The 24,552-nt window shown below is 39.5% G+C and overlaps 1 protein-coding gene and 1 pseudogene across 1 annotated transcript in view; one reads left to right on the forward strand and one right to left on the reverse strand.

Annotated features, from left to right (window-relative positions):
- POLH (DNA polymerase eta) overlaps nucleotides 1-24,552 on the reverse strand; it is a 34,454-nt gene that overhangs the window by 9,368 nt on the left and 534 nt on the right. The window contains exons 2-6 of the mRNA XM_077764886.1: nucleotides 18,894-19,034; nucleotides 18,555-18,689; nucleotides 15,767-15,984; nucleotides 1,803-1,972; nucleotides 244-347 (exon numbers count right to left, since the gene is read on the reverse strand). Coding sequence (XP_077621012.1) covers nucleotides 244-347; nucleotides 1,803-1,972; nucleotides 15,767-15,984; nucleotides 18,555-18,689; nucleotides 18,894-19,030 — 764 coding nt within the window. The 5' untranslated portion in view covers nucleotides 19,031-19,034. The remainder of the gene's footprint in view (nucleotides 1-243; nucleotides 348-1,802; nucleotides 1,973-15,766; nucleotides 15,985-18,554; nucleotides 18,690-18,893; nucleotides 19,035-24,552) is intronic.
- Nucleotides 22,657-23,169, forward strand: LOC144232081 (small ribosomal subunit protein eS24 pseudogene; annotated as a pseudogene).

Below are 24,552 nucleotides of genomic sequence, written 5' to 3' on the forward strand. Positions count from 1 at the left end.
AAAGATACAGCTAAAACTCAGTTCATTTGTAAAATGCAGGATAAAATAACTTCCCCAGATAATCCAGAATTGAAGGCTCTTTAACATAAAAAGTCTGTCTTTTTCCAAATTTCCTGTGTTCTCTCTCTTCTACCTTTCTGGTTACCTACATTTCCTGGCTCCAGTCTTTCATAAGGAACAGAAGAAACCAGAGTGCTTTCACAAGTATATAAGTGACATTGAATGTACTCCCTGAATACTTACATTTTCCAGATAGGCATCTGACTGAAGAGCTGTGAGACCGAGCCATGTGGGACCACAGTCTGGCGATTGGGCTTGTTTAGCCCACAGCCCAGTTTTGCCAGGACCTGGAGCATGGAAAGCATAAAAGCTTCATAACTGTCAACCTCCCCCCCACAGAGAGCTGGTGAATATTAACACACACACACAAACACAGGCACAGTTTAAGGGCTGTTACTAATGGTTTCCACATTAAAAACAAAAACAAAACCAGAAACTCAAGACATCTCTAAACCTTGGTGTCCCACAACATCCTCAGTGGAAACTATGAGCCACTATCATCATCCTCATTGTTCTTTCCACATCTTCTATTTTCGGTTTCCCTTTGGTCGTTTTTTTTTCCATTCCCATCTATCCTTAAGGTTCTCCCACTTCAAGAGGAGGAAAAGCCCAGACAAGCTGCAGAAGAAACTTACGTAAGGTGCATTTTTTTGTGTGTGTCCATATGAAAATGCCGAAACAAACCTGTTTTACCTACCACATTTACATTTCTTTTTTTTTTAATTTTTTAATGTTTACTTTTGAAAGACAGAAAGAGAGAGAGAGAGAGAGGGAGAGAGCGTGCAAGTGGTTGAGGGGCAGAGAGAGAGGGAGACAGAGAATCTGAGAGAGAGAGAGAGAGAGAGCGTGCAAGTGGGTGAGGGGCAGAGAGAGAGGGAGACAGAGAATCTGAAGCAGGCTCCAGGCTCTGAGCTGTAGCACAGAGCAGGATACGGGGCTCTGACCCATGAACCATGAGATCATGACCTGAGCCGCAGTTGAACGCTTAACTGACTGAGCCACCCAGGTGCCCCTGATTACATTTCTTGACTAATGGTTAGTCCATTTTGAGTCCTGGATTTAACACAGATTACCATAATTTAAATATCTGTGATAGAGATCGGCTTCAAAATCATCCTCCAATAGCAAACATCTACTAGAAACAAGACTTCAAAATGAAAACACCAAACCTTAAATCCTTGAGAACTCTTTTGAAAGAATAAGGTGCTTCAGTGGTATCAGTTCACAAATTATAATTGGTAGGAAAAGTATAAACTCATCCTTTAAATTCATTGGAGAGATTCTCTAGAACTTCTACTAGGCAACATTTCGTCTTGTTTAAATTACAATAGGACTTTTATCTCCCACCCACCCCCCCTCCCTTCACCCAACCAGAAAAAAACCTCTAAAACTCTGTGAAAAAGAAAGTGAAAAGTGAAAAGAAATAGGTTCATATATAAAATTCAAAGACTAACCTCCTTCTTTCTATAGACAGTTTAGTCATTAAGGAAATCTTTTGGATACAACTGTATAAGCATTTTCTGCCAAATTTTCCTCTTGTTTCTTAGGAAAGCACATGTTTAATGACATTTTCCTTGTTAAGGAATTACTTAGGCATTTATTTGGTCCTCAACATAAATTTTAAGTAGAAGCCCATTTCAAAGAATACATGTAATGATTTAAATGTCCCACTCATATCCATCCTTGCTGTATTTAACTACAGATATCTGTGTTTCTCCTTGAAACCTATAATTAGCCTTCACCTTATTGTGTGAAATTCCAGCTGAACACTGAAAGGTCGTCTCCCTCTCTATGGCTGCTCTCATTTCCTCCACAATCATTGCTCCGACAGTGAGCTGCAGGTCTGGAGAGGTGGTGTTACCAGTCTGAAGAGAATCAAGCCATTGAAATAAGCCTTGTTTTCGCATCTCCTCTGAAAAATTGAAAAGTTGTTATTTAGACATTATTTTTTTAGAATCAGGATTTTATCTGTGTTATCTAATAGAGAAATGCTTCGATTCCAGGGTACTTTAAGAATGTACATTTTCACACACACACATACAAAAATGGCAGTCGTTTACAAGATTTCTCAGGACTTAAGAGATCAATGTCTTCTTCCTATCAATTCCAGCAGCCTTAGCTTCAGCACAGGCTGAACCTTATAGTTCTAATATGCAACACATATTGTATATTAATACTGTCTTTCATGAGCAATGATTTAAAAGTACATCTGTTTTCTCTCTCTGGTTCTCTGGAACTTTCTTCCTCCAACTTTCACTTACACATCTCCAAGAATCCTGTTATTTAATTAGAAAATATTCAGAATTAACTCACACTTCAAAATATATGTATTTATATATTTTTGGATATTTGTTCTCCTGATGAGTAGCTAAAATCCAATCAGAGACACTAGTTTTATTCTTCTGATAAGCTATTGAAATTAGATACAGCTTTGGACTCAGGGCTTTGAAAATATCTTACTATCCAATTTTGAACTGGTCAGTTTTGAAAAAGTCTAAAAAATGATTATATAGAGCAAGGGAGGTAGGTATATAGAAAATGAAGACCTGCTGGTTTATTTACTTATTAAAATTTTTAAAAATGTTTATTCATTTTATGAGTGACAGAGCATGGTGGGGAGGGGCAGAGAGAGAGGGAGACACAGAATCCAAAGCAGGCTCCAAGCTTCAAGCTGTCAGCACAGAGCCCCACACAGGGCTCAAACCCACAAACCATGAGATCATGACCTGAGCCAAAGTCAGACGCTTAACCGACTGAGACACCCAGGTGCCCCTAAATATTTCATTTTTTTAAAAAGCTTATTTATTTTGAGAGAGAATGAGTAGGGGGAGGGGCAGAAAGAGAGGGAGAGACAGGTTTCCAAGCAGGCTCCATACTGTCAGCGTAGAGCCCGACATGGGGCTCTAGCCACAAATGATGAGATGATGAGCTGAGCCAAAACCAAGAGTCAGACACTTACCCAAAAGAGCCACCCAGGTGCCCTAGGCATGCCGGTTTAAAGAGACAGTAATGGGGGCGCCTGGGTGGCTCAGTCGGTTGAGTGTCTGGCTTCGGCTCAGGTCATGATCTCATGGTTCGTGGGTTCGTGCCCCGCGTCGGGCTCTGTGCTGACAGCCAGCTCGGAGCCTGGAGCCTGTTTCGGATTCTGTGTCTCCCTCTCTCTCTGGCCCTCCCCTGCTCACACTGTCTCTCTCTCTCTCCCAGAAATAAATAAAACATTAAAAAAAAATAAAGAGACAGTAATGAGGGGTGCCTGGATAGCTCAGTCATTTAAGCAGCTTTGACTCATGTCATGGTCTCATGGTTTGTGAGTTGGGGCCCCACAATGGGCTCTGTGAGGACAACACAGATCGCTGACAGTGATCCTCTGTCTCCCTCTCTTCCCTTCCCCCACTCACATTCATTCTCTCTCAAAAATAAAATATTATAAAAAACAGAGAGTAATGAAGTATGAACAAGGCAAGAAAATACACTCAAATAATTATGAAGAGGTATGGTGAAGGTTCACGTGTATAGAGGAGGAAGATGAGCACATGGAAGGAAGTTATTTTCCAACTCTGGATAACTGCTGCTTCTCTCCTTTGTGAGCCTGTCTTCTTCCTCTAACACCTAGTGGATAGCAACATTCTCCTCCTCCTCTCTGTATATATGCTTTTTTCTCGTGGTGAACTGGTACTGGCTTGTTTCCATTTGCTTATGCTGAGTACATGCAAATCCTCAGCTCTATCCCCAAACTCCTCAACTCTAATTCTTATCTCCACCTCCCTAAAGAATAACTCTTCTTAAATTTTTCATTATAGTTTCAAACTATAGTTCACTAAACTTTCTAAACAACCAAAATCAACCTTTATTATATCTTCCTTCTCAAAGGTTCCCTTTCCCGAATTATTTACTATTTCTAGTAAAGGTTTGAAATTCAAATAATATTGGCTTCCTTTTGCTTTCATTCCCCATTAGTCAACAAAACCCACTTCAAAAACATGTCACATATCCACCCACCCTATGTTATTCAGGTTTTCTTCATTATTGCCCAGACCACCTTAACTCCTAAACCACCTTCTCCCTAAATGCATTTTACACTATGTCCATGAATGAAGTATTCTCAAATACCAATGTTACCCATCTTAACCCCTGTTCAAAACTGTTAGCTCTCTCACACCTACAGAATAAAGTACCAACTCTAAAAACTGGCATGAAAGACCATCTGGCTTTTTCAATTCATCTTCCACTAATCCCAGATTTGTTATATCTTCCTAAACACCCGATGTTTATTCTATTTCCTTACTCTTACTCCTTAACTCTGTTCTCCCCTTTGCTTAAATAAATCTTATCTACACTTGGGGGTTTATTCAAGTCTCATGTATCATGTGGTCTTCTCCAACTATATTAGCTAACTTTGGGATGCCCCAGTAATGTCCTTTAGCACTTTTTAAAAAATGTTTTTTATTTTTGAGAGGGAGGGAGGGGCAGAGAGAGGGAGACAGAATCCTAAGTGGGCTTTGCACTGTCAGCAAAGCCTCATGGGGGCTCGAACCCACAAACTGTGAGACCATGACCTGGGCCAAAGTCAGGTACTCAACCAACTGAACCACCCAGGCGCCCCTAAAGTCCTTTAGCTCTTATCTGTAACATGTATAGCATAATTGTTAAAGGAATATTTTGCAGTCAGGCAGTGTTCAAATACTGGCTTTTCAATTTACTATGTGACTTTGAGCAAGTTCTAGAATTCTCTTAGCTTCAGTTGTCTATGAGCATGAGTACTGTACCTCACAGGATTGTTGTGAGGTTTTATATATGTATATTTGTGTACATGTATATGTGTACTTATGTATATAATGTTATATGTAATCCTTAAAAATTTTTTAATGTTTTATTCATTAAAAAAATTTTATTGTTTTATTTATTTCTGAGAGAGAGACAGAGACAGCGTGAGCAGGGGAGGGTCAGAGAGAGGGAGACACAGAATCCGAAACAGGCTCCAGCCTCTGAGCTGGCTGTCAGCACAGAGCCTGATGTGGGGCTCGAACCCATGAATTGTGAAATCATGACCTGAGCTCAAGTTGGACATTTAACTGATGGAGCCACCCAGGAGCCCCAAATCTAAACCTTCTTTTAAAACCACCTATTATGGGGTGCCTGGGTGGCTCCATCGGTTAAGCGTCTGACTTGAGCTCAGGTCATGATTTCACAGTTTGTGAATTCAAACCCTGCATCGGGCTCTGTGCTGACAGCTCAGAGCCTGGAACCTGCTTCAGATTCTGTGTCTTCCTATCTCTCTTCCCCTCCCTGGCTCATATTCTGTCTCTCTCTCAAAAATAAATAAATCTTAAAAAAATTTTTTTTTAAAATAAAAACCACATATTATAGGGGCAAATGGGTGGGTCAGTCGGTTAAATGTCTGACTTCTACTCAGGTCACGATCTCATGGTTGGTGGGTTTGAGTCCCGAATCGGGCTCTCTGCTGTTAGCACAGAGCCCACTTTGGATCCTCTGTCTCTCTCTCTCTGCCCCTCCCCTGCTTGTGTAAGCTCTCTCTCTCTCTCAAAAATTAATAAACATTAAAAATAAACCACCTATTATCTGTTAAGTTTAGGAAACAAAACAATATGAATTTATTGAAATTCTGGGATTTTCTGGACTCTTTTCTCAACAAGTAGAGCTAGATTTTCTCTGCTGTAAATTTTATTATTGGTCTCCCAGATGAAGTAGTGCTACAGTCCTGTCACTCTATATCCATGTCAGTTGAACAGGGCCACAGACGATAAGCAGCATTTGTTTCCTTCTCTAGGTGATAAGAATCTATACAGTTTTGGTTTTTCTCTGATACACTGAAGTGGGCTCTGGGGAGAAGGCTCTGGCAGTTTTTGGTATAAAACGCCCACTAGAACTGAAAGAGTTTCCTTTCCTATTGAATTATCTGGGTAGCTATCTGGAAACCAATTGACCAAAAATTGTGGGGATCCATTTGTGTAATTCCTGTTCACTACCATTGACCTGTCTCCCCTTACAGCAATAGTACACTGCCCTAGTTGCTGTAAAGTTACAATTAAATATTTTTTAAGTTTATTTGAGAGAGAGAAAACACAAGTGGGAGAGGGGCAGAGAGCGAGAATCCCAAGCAGGCTCCCCGCTGTCAGTGCGGAGCCTGACCCAGGGCTCAGTCTTGTGAAGCAGAAGATCATGACCTGAGCCAAAATCAAGAGTCGGATGCTTAAGACACTGAGCCACCCAGGCACTTCTATAATTCTTTTTTTTTTTTAAATATTTTTATTTATTTCTAGGAGGGAGAGAGAGAGAGAGACAGCGTGAGCAGGGGAGGGTCAGAGAGAGAGGGAGTCACAGACTGAAACAGGCTCCAGGCTCTGAGCTGGCAGTCAGCACAGAGCCCGACGCGGGGCTCGAACCCACGAACCGTGAGATCATGACCTAAGCGAAAGTCGGACGCTTAACCGACTAAGCCACCCAGGCACCCCGGCACTTCTGTAATTCTTAAAACCAGGTAGTGTTTAAGTCTTCCAACTTAGTTCTTTTTCAAAGTTGTTTGGCTATCCCCACATCCTTTGCATTTTCATACACATTTTCAAATCAGTTTGTCAATTTCTACAAAATCCTACTGAGATTCTAGAAGGGAAAACAATGAATCTTTAGGTCAATTTGGGGAGACTTGAGCTCGAATATTTAATATTTAGTCTTCTGATCCATAAATATATCTCTTCATTGATTTCATCTTTTTTAATTTACCAGAAATGTTTTATAGTTTTCATTGAACTAGTTTTTCATTTATATATATTTCATATATGTATTTTTTAAATATTTAAGAGAGAGAGAGCGTTCATGAGAGGGAGGAGCAGAGAGAGGGAGACACAGAATCCGAAGGAAGCTCCAGGCTGTTCCAGCCCGACGCAGGCTCAAACTCACGAACTATGAGATCATGGCCTGAGCTGAAGTCAGATACTTAACTGAGTCACCCAGGCACCCCTTCACATATGTATTTCTAATAATTTCGTGATTGTAATCCTATTGCAAATAATACTGCTTTTAAATTTCAAGTTCTCATTTAAAATTTTAGTGTATAGAAATGCTATTGATTTTTGTATACTGACTTTGTCGCCTGCAACCTTGCTAATCTCACTTACTGGATTTTTTTAGGGCGGGGGTGTAGATTCCTTAGGATTTTCTACAAACATGGTCATGCCACCTGCAGATAAAGTTTACTTCTTCCTTCACAACTGAATTATGTTTTATTTCCTCTTTATTCTGATTACACCATCTTGTACCTCCAGTGCAACGATGAAGAGAACTGACATAAGACTGAGCATTGATGACTTGTGCCAAAACTTGGGGTTAAACTGATAAACCTCTACTTAGACTCCACAACTCCAGAGACCAAAACTACAAACGAGAAGTTCCTGTACTGATAATAAGTATGCCCTCTCTTGTGCTATGAGCTGATTAGTGTCTTCTAAGCTCCTTCTTGTTGTTGGCAGAGTTTGGTTCCCGTTTTCTTATTGGCTGTCAGTAGAGGGCAAATTTCAATCTAGCCTTCTCCGAAGGCCCGCTCACAATATGGCAGCTTACGTCTTCAAAGCCGGTTGGGGGACCCCACCAACCCCTACAACTCTCATCATTAAACATGGTTTATAATTTTTTTAATTTATTTTTATTTTAGAGAGAGTGTGTGCAAGTGAGGGAGACGGGCAGAAGGGGAGAGAGAGAGAATCTTAGCAGCCTCCACACTCAACATGGAGCCTGTTACAGGGCTCGCTCCCACTACTCAGGGATCATGACCTGAGTCAAAATCAAGAGTTGAACGTTCAACCAACTGAGCCACCCAGACACCCCAAGGTTTACAATTTCTTATACTACTACACAACTGCTTCATGTCGTGGGCATTCAAAAGATGTTCAATATATGCTTAAAAGGAAATAAAATAAGAGCAAAGGGAGGAAAAAACTAAGGAGGTCCTTAGCTAATACAAACTAGTTCCAAAATGGCCCTTAAGGGAGTTTACACTCTGGCAGTTTTTGAGTATTATCTTTAAGTAATCCTACCACTGAAACTTTTCACACACATAACTGTTTCAGAAACAGAAAATACAAAGTTGCAAATGCAGTATGGCTGAACAGGACTGCTAGCCGTGAATTAAGGGGCAGGATGGGAGAGCTGAACAGAAACTTCACTATCAAAATATCAATACCTGGCTTCTTTCCCTAGGTTTGACATATGCCACATCCATGAAAAACAAGTTCTAGAAGATTATATGCACGTAGATCAGCTAATTTCTGTTACCAGTTTTTTGGTTGCACATATTATATGAAGACTCAGGAATATAATATGAAATATCCTAATTACTAGACTTTACACTGTTCTGAGCACTATAAATAAAATAAACTAGACATGCTAAGGCAACAGATACATAAGACACACAGAAATAAACATTGGCGTTTTTAATAAAAATGTACATAGATAAGAAAGATGGGTATAGAAGAAAGAGGTACATGTCCATTTGAGTTGAAGGAAAGATTTTTCACCAATGAAAGTATACACCAGCAACTTCAGTTGGAGAGCTCTTTAACAAGGCATTGCAGCCCAAAATACCAATATAATGTGTAGTAACAGTTCTTATTCTGAGGTATGTGGGTTTCAGAGGGTCTGTGAATCTCCCGAAAACTGCACACAAATTTGTCTTACATGTAGATATGTATTTTTCTGAGGCAAGCAAGGGTCCACAAGCTTTCAAAAAGTTTCCAAAAGGGGATACAGCCCTCACAAAATCCTTAAAGAACCAATGACCTAAACCATTATAAAACCAATTCCAAGTGTTTTAAAGCATTAGACACACAGAGAGAAGTGGTACACAAAGCTAAAACCAAAGAAAAACCTTCCTTCTTATGACCATTAAATTTCTGACACTGGTCCCAAAATAATAAAGAAAATCAGGACATAGTTCATCAAATGTTTACATACCATAACTCTGCCTCCTCTAAGTGGCACAATTTTTATTGTCTATGTTATTTCCCTGAAAGAACTGAAGGATTTGCAGCCTCCAGCTGATAAACTCTGCTATGATTCCTTAATGGTCTTTCTCGCAAGCTTCCCTGGACAGTTCTACTACTATCCTTCAATACAACATACTAAAGGCATATCCTACAACTGTTCAACAGCAAAAGGAAACTTTACATCTTATGTCTTATTTTAAAACATGGAACCCATGGGAAATTCACCACTTTAACCAGAAGCAAGTTAAACTCTCTTGGACCTTTATCTGGGCAAATGTGTATTATTTCTACAAGTAATTACAGACTGCCTTAAGTGCCCCACCCCCACCCCCACCTCCAGCAAGAAGTTAACTTGCTATAGGATGGTATTCAGACAGTTTCCTTTTGGTTAATGGCCAGCATTCAAGATGTTTTACTGAAGCACTTATGAATAAGAACAATGTTACAAAATAATAGTTCTAAAAGTAGCAATGTTCCTGTTACAAACAAAAGGGAGATCTGCTGTTTTGAAGAGAGCTATTATGAAAAGTACTAGAAGATGCCTGGGGCAAACTGTAGATACCTTGTTCAAAAAGCCTCTAAATGACATTTTTTTTGCAAACCACGAGAGGCTCTTGAATGCTGAGAAACAAACTGAGGAGTGATGGATGTGGGGGGAGGGGGGAGATGGGCATGGAGGAGGGCACTTGTGGGGATGAGCACTGGGTGTTATATGGAAACCAATTTGACAATAAACTATTTGTAAAAAAAAAAAAATGACTTTTTTTTTTGTTCAGGGAGATCCAGCTTAATTTCAGTTTCATAATATTTGATTTAAAACATTTAAGACCTAGGGGTACCTGGGTGCCTCTGTTGGTTAAGCGTCCGACTTTGGCTCAGGTTATGACCTGATGGTTTCATGAGTTTGAGCCCCATGTCAGGCTCTGTGCACTGACTGTGTGGAGCCTGCTTGGGATTCTCTGTCTCTCTCTCTCTCTCTGCCCCTTTCCCACTTGCCCTCTCTCTCAAAAAAAAAAAAAAAAAAAAAAATTAAGACCCAGATCCTGTTAGATCTGGTATCTAGAACTATTACAATCTAATATTAGCACAAAAACCAATTTTTGTTGCCCTGATTTTAGTATTTTAAATTTAAGAGTTTTTAAAATGTTTATTTTTGAGAGAGAGAGCGCCCGTGTGTGCATGAGCATGTGTGCGTGCAAGCAGGGGAGGAACAGAGAGAGAGGGAGACAGACAATCCGAAGCAGGCTCCCATGCTGTCAGCAGAAAGCCCTTCGCAGGGCCGGAGCCCTTGAACCATGAGATGACCTGAGCCAAAGGTGGACACTCAACCAACTGAGCCACTCAGGTGTCTTGCCTTAATTTTATGTTAATTAAGAAAGTATTTTTATCCGTTGAATACATTTATCAAAAGCATTTTCATGCAGATTACAGGCATACTTTGTTTTATTGTACCTGGCTTCAATGTGCTTTGCAGATACTGCATTTTCTAAAAAACTGAAGATCTGTGTCAACCCTGTCAAGTAAATTTATTGGCACCATTTTCCAAACAGCATTTGCTCACTTTGTGTCTCTATATCACTTTTTGGTATTTCTCACAATATCTCAAGCTTTTTCATTATTGTTATATTTATCATGGTGATCTGGAATCAGTGATTAAAACTTCCTAAAAGCTCAGATGGTTAGCATTTCTTAGCATTAAAGTTTTTTTTTTTAATTCAGGTATGTGCTTTTTAAAGATCTAATGCTACTATATACTCTATAATAGATTATAGTATAGTATAAACATAACTTGTATATGCACTAGGAAACCAAAAAATTAATTTGACTCAGTTTACTGAGATACTTGCTTTACTGTGGATGGTCTATAACCAAACCTACCTATGCCTATATATCACACACTTTTGTCAGATAGGTAAATGAAGATGAATTTTACAAAAATCACTTATTGCTCCCCTACACATCAACAACTAAGTATAAAACATAATAAAGGAAAAAGTAAAACAATAGCAGTAAAAAAAATTAAGGCATTTAGGAACATAACAAATGAATGCACAACACCTTTATAAAAAAAGTAAAGCTTTAATAAAGATATAATTGGATACTCACATAATAAAAAAAAGGAATCTTGATCCCTATCTCACACTCTACAGACACATACACAATGGATTGTAAATCTAAATGTGAAAAACAGAATAAAGCTTCTAGAAAAAGACAACAGAATTGCTTCATAACCTTGAGGCAGGTAAGTATTTCTTAAACAGGACATAAAAATATTGTCCATAAAAAACTAAAAAAAACATACATGGACCAAATTAAAATCAAGAACCTCTCTTTCATCAAAAGCCACCAGTAAGAGAGTGAAAAACAAGTGGCTGACCAGAAGGTATTTGCCACGGATATTTAATAAAGGATTCATTTCAGATTACATAAAGAAGTCCTATGAAGGAGACAAGACAATCCAACAACAACAAGAAAAAATGGGCAAAGGACTTAAAGAGGTACTTAATGAAAGAAAAAATCTAAATGGTCAATAAATTTAAAGGTGGTCAACTTCATTAAGACCAGGGACATACAAACTAAAACCACGGATATCACTACACACCCATCAAAATGGCTAAAATGCAAAAGAGGGAAAAAAAAAGCATGTGCTGAAAAGGAGGTGAAACAACTGGAATTTTCACATCTGCTACGAGTGGGATTATAAATTGGTACAACCAGGGACTCCTGGGTGACTCAGGTGGTTGAGAGTATGACTCTTGGTTTCGGCTCAGGTCATGTTCTCAGGGTTTGTGGGTTTGAACCCCACAGTGGGCTCTGTGCTGGCAGTGCGGAGCCTGCTTGAGATTCTCTCCCTCCCTCTCTCTCTCTCTGCCCATCCCCCGCTCACGCTGTGACTGTCTCAGACAAATAAACTTTAACATTTATTCGTTTTTTGGAGAGACAGAGACCGAGCACAAGTGGGGAGGGGCACAGAGAGAGGAAGACACAGAATCTCAAACAGGCTCCAGGCCCTGAGCTATCAGCACAGAGCCTGACATGGAGCTCGAATCCATGAACTGTGAGATCATGACCTGAGCCGAAGTCGGATGCTTAACCAACTGAGCCACCCAGGCGTCCCTCAAACAAACTTTTAAAAAATAAATTGGCACAACCATTTTGGCAGTACCTACTAAAGCTGACTATAAGCAAACTAAAGCTGATTATAGGAAAATCCTACAATTAAACACTTCTAGTCATAGACCCAACAGAAATCATACATTTGTTCAACAAAAGATATTTACAAGAATGTTCATAGCAGCACTTTTCTCAGGAGCCCCAAAACGGAAACAACCCAAATATCCATCAGCTGTAGAGCGGATAATTTGTAGTATACTCATGTAATGCAGTACTACACAGCAATGAAAGTAAACACACTCAACTACATACAACAGAACAGATGAATCTCACAAAGATAATGTTAATCAAATGAGGCCAGACTCAAGTATACATTGCATGATTTCAATTTTATAAAGTTCAAAAATAAGCTAAATAGAAATAAGGACAATGGTTACTGTAGAAAGGGGAGAGGAATGGATAGTGTCTGAAGTATAGGCAGGTGTGCCTTTTAGGATTCTGGTTTTGGTTTTGATTTGAAAGCTACTTACAAAGGGAGGTTCACTTTGTGAAAATTAGTCAAGGTATACACTTATGATTTATGCACTTCATGTGTATTGTATCAATTAAAAGTGTAGATGAGGGAAAAAAAGGAAACATACTGGATTCCAGATCTCAGAAGTAAAAATATTACAGCAGATAAATATTGGTGATATGCTTATGGATGGCATAACATTGAGATAACTATCTTCTCTAACAATGTAACTTCAATGTAATCCTATCAAGATTTTTTGAGGAATTCAACTAATGTATTTTTTTTTTTAATATTTTTTATTTCTAGGAGAGAGAGAGAGAGAGAGACAGACACAGCGTGAACAGGGGAGGGTCAGAGAGAGAGGGAGACACAGAATCTGAAACACGTTCCAGGCTCTGAGCTAGCTGTCAGCACAGAGCCGGACGCAGGGCTCGAACCCACGAACCGCGAGATCATGACCTATGCGAAAGTCGGATGCTCAACCGACTAAGCCACCCAGGCGCCCCTCAACTAATGTATTCTAAAATGCACACTGAACAACAAAGGTACAATAGAGCTAAGACAATTGTGAAAAGCAAAAACAGAGGGTCATCCTTATCAAATAGAACATACTACAAATAGTAATAAAAACAATGTGTTTCTGGAGCAGGAGCAGAGAGACAAATGGGATACTATAGAAACCAACCCATGTCTACATGTGAGGTTGAGAAAGAATGGATTATTTAATAAGTAACTGTTCGGAAAATGGACTCATTATAAGAACAATAAAAAAACAGGGGCACCTGGGGTGGTAGCTCAGTCAATTAAGCATCCGACTTTGGCTCAGGACATGATCTCAGTGGTTCGTGAGATCAAGCCCCACTATCAGGTGAGATCGATCCCTACTTCAGGTGAGTTTGAGCCTTGCTCTTGTGAGCTCGAACCCACTCCGGGGCTTGAGCTCTGCACTCTCTCCCTTTCTCTCTGTACCTCATGGGATTCTCTCTCTCTGCCCCTAGCTCACTCATGCTCTCTCTCAAAAAAAATTTTTTAAATAATATAAATAAGATTTTTATTTATAAAATCAAATAAAAAGGTTGAACTCTATATGGTCAAAAGACCTAAAAAAATTCTAAGGCAAAAAGAAGTGTAGAAAAAGGTGTTTGTGAACTTCTAGTAGAAATGGATGTCTAAAACAAGTTTCAAAATGCATAAACCATAAGGTGAAAAATGGATGGACTAAAAGAATTTTGTCCAACAAAGTATAGCATAAACAAAGTTAACGGATGACAGATTTGGGGAAGATATTTGCAATGTCAAAAATAGACAAGACACTAATAACTGCAATATACAAGGATAACTGCAATATAAAGGAACTCCTGCAATAAAAAAAAGGCAGGCAATCCAATGATAAATTGGGTAAAGGTTATAAATAAGCAATTCACAAAAGTAGAAACGTAACTAACAAATACATGAAGAAATGCTCAACCTCAACTAGTAAATAAAGAAATATAAACTTAAACAAACTGAAAACACCAAATAAAAATTTCATTTTTCTACTCCTCCCAAATCTTTCACCCGTTAACTTTGTTTATGCTATACTTTGTGGAACCACTTTGCTATTTAAAGGCTTTTTTTAAAGTTTATTAATTTACTTTTATTACTCTCTACACCCAATGTGGGGCTTGAACTCACAATCCCGAGATCAAGTGTCACTTCACATGCTCTTCCAACTGATCCAGCCAAGAGCTCCTTATGAAATACTACTTTATAGCCATCATGTCGGTAAATACTTTTGAACATTCGAAAATATCAGCCGCTGGCAAGAATACGAGGGCAAAGAGAATTCTTGTGTGCTACAGGCGTGGAGTAACCATTACAGCCATTCTGAGGAACGATCTGGCAGTATTTAGTGAAACAATATATGTGTATGCCTTATGACGTAGCAGTCCACTCACAAGAATATTTTCAGAAAAACCCCTGCACACGGGCGCCTGGGTGGCTCAGTCTGTTAAGCGTCCGACTTCAGCTCAGGTCATGATCTCATAGTTTGTGGGTTCGTGAGTTCGAGCCCCATGTCGGGCTCTGTGCTGACAGCTAGCTCAGAGCCTGGGGACTGTCTTCGGATTCTGTGACTCCCTCTCTCTCTGACCCTCCTCTGCTCATGCTGTCTGTATCCCTCTCTCAAAAATAAATAAAACATTTAAAAAAATTAAAAAAAAAAAAGAAAAATCCCTGCATAGATCTAAGAGGATGAATGAGGACACTTATCATACAAACATTAAGAAAATTAAAAGTAACAAGTTCATCACTAGGAGAATTGTCTATAAATATCATAGATCCGTACCATGGATTATGCTGTAATTAAAAACAATCAATTACACATAAATACAACTACATGGAAATTTCTATAAAATCACCAGTAAAGGAAATTTAAGAAAAGGAATGGAATCTATGCTGTATGTTAGTGACAGTAGAATTAAAATTTAAAAATTGGTAGAGTCAGAATGCAACCTATAATACTATCTTTTAATTAAAAAGCACAAATTTTAAAAGCACAAACATAAAGCAACACAGTAATTTATAAAAACATATACAACTTTAAGAAGATATACCAAATATATCAGTGGGTGCTAGAAGGAGAGGCAGACAGGGAAGGGGGAATCACTATAAAGTAAGGAAAATAAATAAAGTGAGACCTTGCACAGTCCATTGATAGTTTTCACTATAAATTGACTAGAAATTTTTAAGTGGTTCATCTCCCTGAACTTGACGTCTTAAAAAACTTCAACAATGAAAGAACCAAGTTATAACACTGTAAGTTAACCTACAGATGACAGAAGTGCTCAGTCTACTGATAACTCTAACCTGTTCTAGTTATAACTAAAGAGAAACTTGATTTCATACAGATGTCACAGCTTCTCAACATCCATATGCCTGAAAAGATAAAAGAATGTGTATATCCTTCCTTGTGAGTCCTTGTGATTCAGTCAGGTTGTAGTTTAAGTTTCCTTTCAATCAATCCAAGAAGGATCAGCGTGACCAAGCAAAGCAGGCTCCAAAGGCAGGAAGCAGAAGCAATATGATGCTATGGAAGTACCTTTCTGATCAGTCCCTTCTGCTGTTGTAGGGCCTTGGGGCAACCCTTCAATGTAGGTGGTTGGCAACAAGTCAGCCGAGATAGGCTGACCTTGTAGCTTTTGCAGTCTCTCATGTACAGCACTGGTCAGATCCATATAAGCCTCATCAATGCTGCCACGTTCAATCCCAGCAAAACGAGACATGATCCTCATCACTTCCACGCTCGCTTCCCGGTACCTAAAAAACATAAAGATTATCATATATGTAGGCAATAAATGAATGCAACAATTGAGATAGTCCGTCCCATCCCCTCCATCTCATAATGGAATCATCACATACATAACCAACGTAAGGTCTCTAAGAGACAAATGGTTTGGCAGAGAGGTGATAGTAACACAAATGAAGTGGTCAGTGAGCAGGCAGATGGTCATAATAGAAGCAAAGAAAAAGAAGAAACACCGAGGCAAACATTTTTAGTGTGACTCTAGCACTACGAAGGTGGAAAGTGTCCAGGCCATGAACATGTTTATGTGACAAGGATCTCTCCAAAGACGAAAGTGAGAATAAATTAACAAAGTGACAGCATGTAAGCTGACCCTTGCTACACACACATACACCCAACCAAGTCCATTCACTTCTGGGAATACTAACATTCAAATTATCAAGCTGAAGGTAAGTGCCTAGAATGTGGTGACAGCCTTCCCCAGGGGAGACCCACTTCACTATCCACCTAACAAACAGCTCTTTTGGCTGTAGATAGCTAGTTTCCTATGGTAACACGTACATATTTTCTTTATTTTGAGCCTGCTATGGAATTTAAAGTTCTTTGTTCCTATTGAATCTATCATAAAAGTGAAATATTTGTACCATTTCACAAAGACATCTATAAAAACTAGTATAATTATTGTTATAAAACATTTTCAAAAGAATTGGAGAAAGACTTGGATTTTTTTCTTTTAATCATTATTTCTGCAGGAAAGAGAACAGTCAGACCTCAAAGGAAAAGAGTGCAAGCACGTGCAAGAGCATGAGGGCATGATAAAGGCATACACACAGAATGAGGAAAGGATACTCTATTGTAATAGCTGGTGTTCCTTCACAGCCTCGTGAGCAAATTACTCCAAACTACTTTAAGAATATTTGATAAACTTCAATGTACATACATTTCTGCAAATCATATTTATAACCTGGTCTTGTAAATTAGTTATCAAAACAGCAATTTTAATTCTCCAGGTCTTAATAACTCTCATCTATAAACTAACTCCTAAATTTGACAAAACTGGTTTTGCTCATCATTTGATGAAAACTTTAAGACTAAGATAAATGATCCAGTTTAAAGTTGCTGGCAGGTGGCCTTTCAAACTCACATCATGAAGTCAACTATTATTTCTGGAAAATTACACTGTCTTTACTAGCATAAAACTCCATTCAATGCAATGAAGTTTATGTCCATTAGCTGAATTTAATTCTACTTTAGGGTTGTTATTAATCTTCAATCAAATCTGTCTTAAGTCAAACCATGATCCCTACACACTACATGGCAGAGTGTACTGTGAGAATGTGGATACTGAAATCCAAACCCCCTCACCCCCTTGGAATCTTCAGTCTTCTACTTCCTAGTTGTGTGAACTTACATTGCTTAACCTCTTTAATCTTACATCTTCATGGAGGTGGGGGTGGGTACACTAGAACCTACCTTATAATAATGTGAAATTTAAGAGATACTGCCTATGGAGAGCTTAACACAGGCTGGCACAGGACATATGCTCAAAACATATTCTCTATTAGGATTGTTATATTGGCTGGAGCTTGTACCTACCTCCTCTAACCTAGGCTATACCCAGACACATCTCCATTCTAAGGCTAACATTCTAAAATCTGGGGAGCAACAGTGTACTTCAAACACAGAGAATGTAAGCTTCTTTGAGATTGCTCAGTTCTGGCAAGTAATTCTATTATTTTTAGAATTCTTTTTAATGTTTATTTTTTTTGAGAGAGACAGAGACAGAGACAGACCAGGGGAGGGGCAGAAAGAGACGGAGACAAAATCTGAAGCAGCTCCAGGCTTTGAGCTGTCAGCACCGAGCCCAACACGGGACTCAAACCCATGAATCGTGAGATCATGATCTGAGCCAAAATCAGACACTTAACCAACTGAGCCACCCAGGCGCCCCTAGGTCTGGCAAGTAATTCTAGATACTGCACTACAATGCCAGTTTGACTCAGCCTTCTGTGGAAAAACTTAGTTTCAATCAATTTAATTACGTCAAACATTTCAGACTTTTGGCTTGGGAGCATGAGAACTGGTATTAAGTTTTTCTTTTGTAAAGTTTATTTTGAGAGAGAGGGAGGGAGGGAGAGAAATGCAAGGGGCAGAGAGAGGGCAGAGAGAGGGACAGAGAGATAGGGAGAGAGAAAGAATCCCAAGTAGGCTCTGTAATATCAGCATAAAGCCTGATGCAGGGCTTGAACTCACAAACCGTGAGATCATGACCTGAGTTGGAGTTGGACGCTTAACCAATAGTCAGTCACCCAGGCACCCTTAAGTGTTAATTATAATACCAATTTTTAAATAATTAAGGAACTGAAAGGGTGTTAAGGGCACCAATTGTTATAGGTTGTAATGACTCTGAACTGTTCCTGAAACATGGTATCAAATCTATTTCATTTCACAGAGAAAAGCTGGCTGTCCAAAGGGAACTTTTTCAGATATTTACACCAAACAAATTTGAAACCTCAGTTCTTAAGGGCCTCATATTATATTATTTCCAATTCTTCCATTTGCCTAAACAATCTTTTCATCTTACTTGGTAAGGTTAGCTTTCCCACGAGACTCACGAACTTGTGCCAGTAGAAGATCTGGACATAACTTCTTAGCATCATCTGCCCACATGCTTCTAGTGACCCCAAATGCACGAGCTTCATAACTCGCTGAAATTATTCTAAGGTTAGAAAAAAAAGAGAAACAGAAAAGTGTTAAATGATGACAAGCAAAAAGAACTATAAACATTATAGTAGAAACTTTTTGGTCACAGATGCCATTATTCCATCTGAAACACAGCAGCTGAGAAATCTCAACAGGACCTAGCATACTGCCATGTATTCTTAGATTAAAATAGGTGATGGTTACAATAACTGATACGTACCCACCACCCTTCCATGATTTGTACTGCACAACCGCACAAGGTTTATTCCTCAAATGAGGATTTTGCCGCTGTTCCACTTGAACAAAAAAGCAGTCCATGTCCACTAGAGCAACTACCCGGTCCTGTCCGGTAGCCATTTTTCTGTAAGACAATACTTTATGATTAGAAAAGACATCTTAATCCAAAGCACCAAAGAAAGCTGTATTTCTGTACTTCCATTGTTATCATGAACATGAATACCAAAAAGAATGAAATAGCCATTTTCATATGATGCTAGTAAGAGAATAATTACAATTTTAGGAAGGCAGTATATATAAAAAGCTTTAAAAATATCCACCTCCCAAAGGAATTAAACACTTAACAAAAAAGACATACATATAGTCAATAGACACATGAAAATGGGATCAACATCATTAGTTACAGAGAAATGCAAATTAAAAGTATAATGTACAATCGGGGTGCCTGGCTGGTGCTGTCAGTTGAATGCCCAAGTGTGGCTCAGGTCATGATCTTGCAGTTTGTGGGTTTAAGCCCTGCATCAGGTTGCTGCTATCAGCGCAGAGCCCACTTCCAATCCTCTGTCTCCCCATCTCTCTGCACCTTCCCTGCTCACGCACATTTTAAAAACAATAGACAGGAGCACCTGGGTGGCTCAGTCGGTTAAGGTTAAGCGGTTAAGTGTCTGACTTCGGCTCAGGTCATGATCTCACTGTTCATTGAGTTCGAGCCCCGCATCAGACTCTGTACTGACAGCTCAGAGCCTGGAGCCTGCTTCGGATTTTGTGTTTCCCTCTCTCTACCCCTTTCCCTCTCATGGTACCCTCCCCCTCAAAAATAGGTATTAAAAAAAAGATAAACATTAAAAAAAAAAAACTATAATGTACATCAATAGAGGATGAAGCCAATAGTTAATTAAAATCTAGTTGATAACAAATCTCGAGTATAATTTCAGGGAAAAGAAAAAAGGAAATGACATATAACATGATAGCACTCATGTGAATGTTTTTAACTTCTTATTTTGAAATAATTTCAGACTTAAATCTTCCCTTATTTTTCATGACATTTTTGAAGAGAATAAGTCAGTTACTTCAAGAATGCCTCTCAGTTTAGGCTTGTCTAATGCTTTCTCTTGATTAGATTAAGGCGATACATTTTTGGTATTTTTTTTTTAAGTTTATTTATTTTGAGAGAAAGAGGCAGAGAAAGAGAACTGACAGAGTGCAATTTGGGGAGTGGCAGAGAGAGGGGGAGAGAGAATCCTAAGCAGTCTCCTCATAGTCTGTGCAGAGCCTGATGCGAGGGGCTCAAACCCACTAACTGTGAGATCATGATCCAAGCCGAAATCAAGATTCAAATGTTTAACCAACTGAGCCACCCAGGTGCCCTGTTTTTTGTTTAAATGTTCATTTATTTATTTTGAGAGAGAGAGATGGGGAGTGAGCGCACCCTCAAGCAGGGAAGGAGCAGAGAGCGCCAGAGCGACAGAATCCCAAGCAGTCTCCATGCTCAGCGGGGAGCCCAACACGCAGCTGACCCCGGCAGGCCTAGGAACCTCAGGGTATTTTAGGAACCTCAAGAAGAGAGGAATTCACCCAAATCTATACATGTTGCAGGCAAAGCCTAATGGCAAGTTTCATGATTGGCTTCATAGTCTTGAGAGGCTTTTAAAAGTTCAATCAGATTCCTTATGAAAAGTTCTAGCAAAGCAGATTGAAAAGTCTATATGGTTAATCACTATTCTTGCTGTGCTTATATAAATAACAAGGCCTAGTTTAATAAGACTATATTTATTTTTTAAAAATTAGCCTTATTTTTATTATCTCCGATAGAAATGGGGGTGATTATGTGAGAAAGACTGTTTCAAGTAATTAACTTTGTGGATATCAGATTCTATTGCTGTTAATTGTCTCTGAGGATTTAGTTTTCGACCTCTAAACCAGACTGGATTCTGAATTCTTCTAGTTTCCTCCAATATTGGCTATAACATTTCCAAATGTTCTCCCACCCTTCTGACTTGGAGACACTGAAAACTAAAGCTGCCCATTTCCCTGAAGCCCTACAGAGTGTGAATGACGTGACAGAAACTTCAGAGAAACCACCACTGCGGCTCATGTATAGACAGTTCTGGTGCCTGTTGCTACATGGGCCACGCAGAAAAGATCACCGGAGACATTCAAACTGCAAAGCAGGAAAATCTAACAGATTGCCAATGTCTGCTCTCACTCCATCTGAAGAGTCTTTGAGCCTGACACCTAGAAATCTCAACTGACAGCCTTCAGAACTCACAAACTTTGATTATAATCTTAATCTATCTGTCTGGAATTTCCTGGTCACCACTACTGAGGTAATCTGCCTGATAGACCTCTGTCGTCCCCCAAAGGAAGGTGATCTTGCTTGAAACAACCCATTCTTTGACAGTTACTTCCTTGTTGTGCCTCCTTCAGCCTTGCCTTTCACTTTGTACAGCTCTTAGGAACTCCTTTTTGTTAGATGGGATGCTGCCCAATTCATAACCATGAATAAAGCCAGTAAGATCTTTAAATTTACTCAGTTGTTTTTTTTTAAACAGGCCTAACTTGGGGAACCCACCTGCATGACCACTTCCTGAAATGAGACATAACACTTTGAGTTATGCTCACAAACAAGAGATTGGTTCCATCGAATATGAAACAATCTACCAACAAAGGACAGGCTCAAACCTATTTGTACCATGGGGCACCTGGGTGGCTCAGTCAGTTTAGTCCCCCAACTCTTGATTTTGGCTCAGGTCATAATCTCAGGGCTCATGAGATGGAGCCCCACATCAGGCTATGCTGACAGCTCAGAGCCTGCTTGGGATTCTCTCTTTCCCCCTCTCTCTGCCTTTCCCCCATTCATATTCTCTCCTTCTTCTTCTTCTTCTCCCTCCCTCTCAAAATAAATATATAAACTTAAAAAAAAAAAAAAAAGNTCTGCCTTTCCCCCATTCATATTCTCTCTTCTTCTTCTTCTTCTTCTTCTTCTTCCTCCCTCTCAAAATAAATATATAAACTTAAAAAAAAAAAAAAAAGCAGACTACTTATTACCCAGATCCTTGAACAGATTTTCAGGGCTAGCCCCCAAGATCACTGACCCATTTTCATGGCTGGACTCTTTCAAGTTTGGGACAATGGCTACTGACTGGATTTCAAACTATTTCCTGTATAATTACTTAACCATGACTTTTAACATACCAACTATCCAGGCAGTTAATGTCCTCATCATTGACTCTGGCATCACAGGGTAGGCTGTTGTGTAAATCCTGACAGTTGCTCCTCCTCACCCCTTTCTCATAATGCAGATGCCTGATTTAAGCTTGGATTGCTGAGGCATCCACTTCAAAGATGACTATCATGAATAAACACATAGCCAGCCAAATGACTAGATAAAGTGCCAGGCCACCTCCCCCAACTGAGACTCCTTTGTTTTAGAGTTCTTGGTTGATTTCAATAACTGGCCATTTTGGAGCACTTGGTTTTTTGTTTTCCCTTTTCTCTCTTCCTGTACTTTAAATTCCCGGTCTTATTTTTTAAATTCACCCATGAAATCCTTGCTCCCCATCCTCAAGCGTAACTCCAGGCCTGTTCTAGCTTGTTCCCTCTCTACCTGTAACCTTGCTGTGTGCCCACTGGTGTGTCTTGTGAGCTTCAGGGCTTATAAGAAATAAACTTTTTTCTTTCAAAGTTTCCTGAGGGCCACTGCTAAAGGGTGTCCTGCAATCATATTAAGAACCATAAGGCTTTTCCTCTCTGGCTGCTTGAGGCTCTGCCGCCATCATGAACGACACAGTAACTATCCGGACCAGGAAGTTCATGACCAACCGACTACTTCAGCAGAAACAGATGGTCATTGATGTTCTTCACCCCGGAAAGGCAACAGTACCTAAAACAGAGATTCGGGAAAAACTAGCCAAAATGTACAAGACCACACCAGATGTCATCTTTGTGTTTGGATTCAGAACCCATTTTGGAGGTGGCAAGACAACTGGCTTTGGCATGATTTATGATTCCTTGGATTATGCAAAGAAAAATGAACCCAAACATAGACTTGCAAGACATGGCCTGTATGAGAAGAAAAAGACATCCAGAAAACAGCGAAAGGAACGCAAGAACAGAATGAAGAAAGTCAGGGGAACTGCAAAAGCCAATGTTGGTGCTGGCAAAAAGAAGTAAGCTGGACATTAGACAACAGAAGGAGTAAAGATTCTGCAGTGACTATCTGGTGCTTTTGCAGATTTTTCATGACAGGATTAATAAACTAACTGAGAACTTAAAAAAAAAAAGAACCATAAGAACATTGGTTTCAAAAGGGGAGAGGTTTGTGGGAAGCTCACTGGAGCCCAGGTGAGTGCCCTGAAGCATTTCTAACCATAGCATTACCATCAATAGGCTGAGATAGCACAAAACACACACATACCAATTAAATTACGATGTCTGGTATTAGAAGCCAAATATCAATGTTATTTAGATATAATATTATTTAAGTTTATTATTTTAAAAGATAACTATTAATAGGCCAAGATGGCACAAAACAGTGTGATCTGGAAATTGTGATTTTTAAAAGCTCTCCAGGCAGANAAACTTGTGTTCTAAAAAAAAAAAAAGTCAAAAATTAACATTGACATTGACAAAAGTGGCATCCAAGTAAGAATGATGGGAGATTAGTGGAAAGAAAACAATCAATTAAAAAGTCTGAATATTCAAGGCATTAATTCCTTTTTTTTTAAAGTTTTTTTTATATATTTATTTCTAGGAGAGAGAGAGAGAGAGAGAGCATGAGCAGGGGAGGGTCAGAGAGANAAGCGAACGCCGAACGCTTAACCGACTAAGCCACCCAGGCGCCCCTAAGTTTATTTTTTGAGACAGAGACAGAGCATGAGCAGGGGAGGGTCAGAGAGAGAGGGAGACACGGAATCTGAAAGAGGCTCCAGGCTCTGAGCTGTCAGCACAGAGCCCGCGGGGCTCGGACCCACGAACCATGAGATCATGACCTGAGCCGAAGTCCGACGCTTAACCGACTGAGCCACCCAAGCGCCCCCAGAATGTGTTAACTTTAAACATTTATAAGCTAAAACCATACTATGTAGGAAGTTACCTTACCTCGAGGCGGCGTTTGTGTAGTACGGGAACAGATAATGCTAGAATAAAAATTGCAAACACATTCTCTCTCTCTCTCTCTCTCACTCACACACACACACACACACACACACACACACACACAATCACCAGGGACGTACCATTCTAGATACAAATAGCAGAAATGGAGTAAGAATAGGCAACAGTGATTTAAGTCCAGCAAACATTTTACCTGAGGGGAAACCCCCCCCACAAAACCTAATATGCGAACTTCAACCGCTGCTGGAGTTTTCAGTTTATGCATTATGCTGGAGAAAGCAAGACTTCTTCAAAGATGGAAAATGAAAACACACTCGCTGCCAAAACCTCCCCTTTCCGAAGGATTACACTATTCTGAAGTCTTACACGTAACACTTCAAATGATCCCAGCTGCACAAGCCTTCGACAATTTCAATTATTGTTCAAGTATCTCGACTTAATCAGGATATTTAAGTAAGTTTGGTGGCGATCAGGCGATAACACATCTAAGGAAAATGAGTGCAAGTGAAGAACGAGATTGAAGAGCT

Source organism: Crocuta crocuta, unplaced genomic scaffold (genome assembly GCF_008692635.1).
Source record: "Crocuta crocuta isolate KB4526 unplaced genomic scaffold, BGI_CrCroc_1.0 scaffold44, whole genome shotgun sequence".
NCBI lineage: Eukaryota > Metazoa > Chordata > Mammalia > Carnivora > Hyaenidae > Crocuta > Crocuta crocuta.